At 46.0% G+C, this 5,256-nt stretch overlaps 1 protein-coding gene across 1 annotated transcript; it reads left to right on the top strand.

The window, feature by feature from the left end:
• Positions 1-252: 252 nt before the first annotated feature.
• Positions 253-3,161, top strand: LOC138870745 (uncharacterized). The gene is made up of 3 exons (XM_070148580.1): positions 253-477; positions 2,413-2,515; positions 2,629-3,161. The coding sequence occupies exons 1-3, from the start codon at positions 253-255 to the stop codon at positions 3,159-3,161; spliced, it is 861 nt and encodes a 286-aa protein (XP_070004681.1).
• The last annotated feature ends 2,095 nt before the right edge of the window (positions 3,162-5,256 follow it).

Genomic DNA, 5,256 nt, shown 5'->3' with positions numbered 1-5,256 from the left:
AGAGCTGGGAGTACTTCGGGCGAGTTTGGAGGGAGTACTTAGAGAAAAGGCTGGCCTTGTGGAACAGGTAATTCGTTACTAATAAACCCATTCGTTGTTCCCACAATTTCAAGGTTTGCTGACTTACCTTTTCTTTTACAAATCGGGCAGAAGAATGGGGAGATCCTCAAGCTGAGGAAACAAAATGAGGCAGTGACCTTGGAATTGATGTCGAGTTAGGGCCTTCTCCAAAATGCTCGAAAAGAGATCGCCATGCTATCCGTGGCCAAGTCCAAGTTGAAGGAACTATTGCCACTTATATTGGAGAAGGACGAGCAAAAACTGATTCGGACTGTCAATCATGCTGGTGCAAAGGCGAGGAGGGAAGCCTTAGAGGAAGCCAGTGCCAAAGGTGTCGATCTCTCAACTGAGGTCGAGAAGGCCCGAGAATCGGAGGAAAATTGGGAGCTTTTAAGTGCTTTGGACGAAGGTCCGATGGTTTGGAGGGTAGTGGCAATGAAGAGTAAGCCTGCATCGTTTTAGATTTTCAACTTTCTTTTTGTGTATGTACTCCCGGGGAAATGAGTCTTATAAAGACGCCCCATGTAAATGTTTTTTGGCAATGCAAGAGAATCTTTTTGCTTCAAGTTTTTCCATTTTTTATATTCCATCGTTCATGCGGAATTAGCCTTTGAATTTTGATGTTGGCTATTTGGAGCTCGTGCTCGGGGCAATTGGGGCTCCCGAGATCGAATTCTGTCTCGAAATTAGGTCGACAGCTCCTTTGGGTTAATGCTTGTGATAATAGGAAAACCTACGGGGTCTCGATACCTCCCGAACTTTGCGCGATAGCAACCTTCATGTGACCTAATAGTGGGACCCCCGGGGTGGTCCTGCCAATACATTTCCCACAAAAGGTGATGCTGCCATGGCCAGAATTAATTGGTCCTTTGGGTAGGTGAGTAGTCGTTGCCTGCCTTTATATATTTGCTTGCTTACTTCTCAAATGGAGATTCTGCTATTCAGAGTAACTATTTCTTCCATAGAGCATTGTTCTTTGTGCTAGTTCTCTCGCTGTTTCATCTTAAAGCCTTGGCCCAAACCTTCATCCTCCTCTTCCTATTTTACCGTAGCCATGGATGCTACATCGACATCCGCCCATCAAAGAGAGGGGAGTTTTGCCTCTATTCTGTGTCCGGTCGATGGTACACTGCCGGTACTCGGTGAACGAGCCTCGAGGTGCTTTGTTTCGAGGAGAGACTCTACATTGGACAAACCTCCCAATGTTCAGGGGCATCGGGTGCACGTATCGAGGTTTATCTCATCAATAAGGGTGGAACACCTCGAGGTGATTAGAAAAGATTGCGGATGGGGATAAGGAGTGGTACTATAGGTACCTTCCCCAGAGGACAATATCATGACCCATGTCGAGGGATTTTTGAGCGTGTATATGCATCCTTTTATGTCGGTTCCCCCTAACAGGGTCGTGCTGATGATAAGGTACTTTGCAAATAAGGTCGGGCATGAATTCACCCTCAGCCATCTCGTTAGGTTACATCGGCCACTGCATTACCGGGGCTTAATTACCCTGCGATGTCGATCCACTCGGTCCCCTTCCATTAGAGACGAAGAGGACGAGGACTGTGGGTGGATGAGCTGGTTTGTTCGAGCACGGACAATCGACATTATCCTTGGAAAGTTCTTGCCATTCCTAAGAAATGGAATTTTGCACGTATGTGGCATACATGTATATTTATCGCTTTATCCATGGAGGGGGCGGACTCCATGAATGCATCTTTCTATTTTATTCTTTGTAGCGATTCCTTGGTTGCCGAACGAGATCCCTGATCTGGTCGAATGGTCCCCCAAGCTGGCAGCTTGTTCGACCTATGATAAGCGCAGGTGGTGAGATCTGTCCAAGGGGAGATGGGAGGTAAAGCATCACGGTAGGCGTTTAGTGGCTTATTTCCTTAGAAATGTACCTTCCCTTTTAACGCACAAACTCTATCGCCGCAAGTGTTGGAGATTTTACCGAAATGTGATCATGCCCCCTGGAGGAGGAGGAGAGACTGACAACCTCGGGGTAGAGGGTTAACAATAAATGGAAAGTGTCTCCGAGGTGTGAGGATGCTCACGGTGGGCCGAGTCCTTTTCTGAGGTTCAAAAGAGGCGATTAGGTCGATCTTTCAGCTTCGGAAGCCTATTTTTCTGAAAGATCATTTCCCGTTCCCATCGAAGGTATTTTAAGGAGTGAGGGTCATGTGACGCCTTCCTATTTTTCTACCAAGGACGATTCGGGGGGTACTTGTCCGTCAGACATTGGCTCAGCCTTTAGTGAGGCTCAGCGGCTTGGCTTTATAGTAGGCTTCGGTAGCCGGTATATGCTTATCTCATTTTTGCGCCATTCCTTTCTTATTGAATTTTACTTTGCAGATCTTTCACAAACTTAAGTGCGAGCTGCTTCGCCATGAAGCCAGGATGCAGAAAGCTTTAGATAAGGAGATATACCTTAGAATCCTTTGTGAGAGAAAGGAAGGTGAGCTAGTATACCTGCGGTGTGAGGCGGATAGAAGTCGGAATTGCGAAAGCCGTCTCAAAAGACATGTAACATGTATTTCAGGTTAATGTATGCCCCCCTTTCATTTTCAGAGATTAATGTTTTGATATTTCAGTTGGAGAGCAAAGCGGAGGAGCTGGAACATCTTTGGGGCGAAGTTGGCCAGGCCAAACATGAGCTTAACGTGTTGAAGGCTCAAGTAGATGCCCAAGTTGCGGCTAAGGAGGATGCTTTGTCTAAGGCTTCTGCCCTTGAGGTGCAGATCCAGAACGCTCCTGCAAATGATTCTGCCCGAGCGAATATGATCACAAGGCTCGAGTCTGAGCTTTTGAAGGAGAAGGCTGAGGTGGTGAATGCCCGAGCTGAGGCCGTAATAAGCCGCCCTAGGGCTGACCAAAAAGTGGCGGCCTATTTGAAGGGCGCTGCCTATGCTAGAGCTGAGATGAGGGAATCTCTTGATCGTGAGGACAATAGTAAAGAGTATGTGAAGTGTAAATCTCAAAGGGAGACCCTCGAGGAAATTCATGTCAGGGGTTTCGACCTATCGAAAGAGATCAAGAAAGCTAGGGTGGAAGAACACGATGCTAAATTCCTTCTGTCCAATGCCAAGGATAGCAAGGATTAGGCCGACGAGCCATAGTCCCCAAGGGGGACGTAGATTTCCTTTTCTAATTCTATACATAGTACTTTTGAAGTATGTTGTAAATGGAGCTTGTATTTTTTTGCGTGTATGTATAAAGAGGAAAACATCGCGGTTTTGTTTCTCCTGCATTTCTTTTTGTTTTGATTTTAGCCATATAAACTTGTCTTTGAGTTGAAGGGAATCCTTAGATTCATGGTATGGCCTTGAGGCTCATTGGGCTGGCCCATAGGCCCTTACGCGCTTTTGCTCTTAGGCATATTTAGGCCAACTATTTTGGGCTCAGTCCCCGAGTCGGGCATCGACTCGAGCTTGTTTGACCCTCAAGATTTTTGAATTGCAAGGTGGCCCTTAGGCTCTTACGCATTGGGTCGGTACGACCTTTTATATATGTGGGTTGGCTACAATGGCTCCTACGCCTTTGACCTTAGGAATATTTAGTTAACTGTTTTGGGTTCAGTCTCCGAATCAGGTTATGACTCGAGCTCATTCGACCCTCAAGTTTTTGAATTGCAAGCTGGCCCTTAGGCTCTTATGCGTTGGGTGGGTATGACCTTTTATATATGTGGGCTGGCGACAATGGTCTTACGCCTTTGCCTTTAAACAAATTTAGTTAACTGTTTTGGGTTCGGTCTCCGAATTGGGTTACGACTCGAGCTCATTCGACCCTTAAGTTTTTAAATTGCAAGCTGTCCCTTAGGCTGTTATGCGTAGGGTCGGTACGACGTTTTATATATGTGGGCTGGCGATAGTGGCTCTTATGCCTTGGGTTGATGCGACCTTTTATGTAGGTTTTATTTTTCACTCGATAAGGATTTTTTGAAATAGTGTTTGCTTGACTCTTCGACGGTTTAATGAAAACCTCGATTGTGAGTCGTTATATGGCAATGATCGAGCACCTCGGAGGTTTGGCTCGGAGGCTGAGTATCTCGAAGCCAGTGTTTAGGAGCTGACATGGTCGAAGCTCTTTTGCCTATATCGAGGGTAGCCTATTTAACCGGTTCTTTCCGAAGTATATTCAGAGTAATTGAAGGCCTGAGATTTATAGCGACGATCGGGCGTCCCCGAGTCGCATTAGTTTAGCTGGTACAGCCTTGTGACCGGAGTCATTTGTGTTTGGCCGGAGCCTTTTAAGTCCCGAGTGAAATAGTTTTGGCATCTATATCGAGGGTATGCCTTTTTAGGGGTTTTACAAGTTCGATATATAGCCGAAACTTTGAGATCAGGTTGAAGCCTTTAGTAATGTCTTACAAGTTTTTCATGCCTTTAAGGTCTTACAGTTTTGGATACTTGGTACAAGTATGGTTCATGCCTTGTTTGAGGTCTTACAGGTATTGTTGTTTCCTTATCTAGGTCTTACAAGACCGAGGCTACTCGCATGAGGCCTTACGGCCTCGGGTTTTGATAGGTTGATGGAGATGGCGCTTGACGGCAGTCCCCAAGTCGTCGAGGGTTTCTTAACTCGTGAGCCATTACTTGTAAACTTGGTATTGCCTCATTGAGGGCTTACAATTTCGGAATTTCGAACCCGAAGGTCATTTGAGTTTTTGACACCAGTCCCCGAGTGTTCGGGTCATCTTTCGGCTTTGGAGCCATTGTTTTAAAAAATGTCGAGCTTTCTTGACACGCAAAATACTTTTGTGAAGTATTCTTTGATTACTTGGTGTAAGTATACATATCTTTGCTGTTTGAGGGCTCAGTTGTTCTATACGGACACGGTTCGTTCGACCGTTTGGCCTGGTACATTATCTTCCTATCGAGACCCCACTTGATGTGTCTTGGCTTTCTCCGTGTAGGTGACCTCCCAGGGGGATGCCTCCCAGTATTCGAGGTTGATTGCAAAAGGAAGCCTTGAATACTTGTTGAGTCTTTCTTAGGTAGCATATGGATGTTGCCTCGTTAAAAACATTGCCGGTAAAAACCCTCTTCGGGATCCCGGTCGAAGGAAAAGAGTGCAACACATGCTTTTGAAACCTAAGGCCTTCGACTTGGAGAGTGCTTAGGCCATTTCGATCGGGTACCTGCACTCGGGTCAGCGTAGAATATAATTGAAAAAGAAAGGAAATAGTCATACCTTAGC

The sequence above is a fragment of the Nicotiana sylvestris genome, chromosome 6 (assembly GCF_000393655.2).
Source record: "Nicotiana sylvestris chromosome 6, ASM39365v2, whole genome shotgun sequence".
NCBI classification, from domain to species: Eukaryota; Viridiplantae; Streptophyta; class Magnoliopsida; order Solanales; family Solanaceae; genus Nicotiana; species Nicotiana sylvestris.
Note: the sequence above shows the minus strand (reverse complement) of the source record. Positions and strands in the feature narration are given on the sequence as shown.

What these genes read in the sequence shown, in the direction of transcription:
- LOC138870745 (XM_070148580.1), top strand. Translation starts at nt 253, where the DNA reads ATGCTATCCGTGGCCAAGTCCAAGTTGAAGGAACTATTGCCACTTATA. An exon ending in CTTTGGACGAAGGTCCGATG is followed by an intron (nt 478 to 2,412) that starts GTTTGGAGGGTA and finishes TTTACTTTGCAG; the next exon opens with ATCTTTCACAAACTTAAGTG. An exon ending in CCTTTGTGAGAGAAAGGAAG is followed by an intron (nt 2,516 to 2,628) that starts GTGAGCTAGTAT and finishes TTTCATTTTCAG; the next exon opens with AGATTAATGTTTTGATATTT.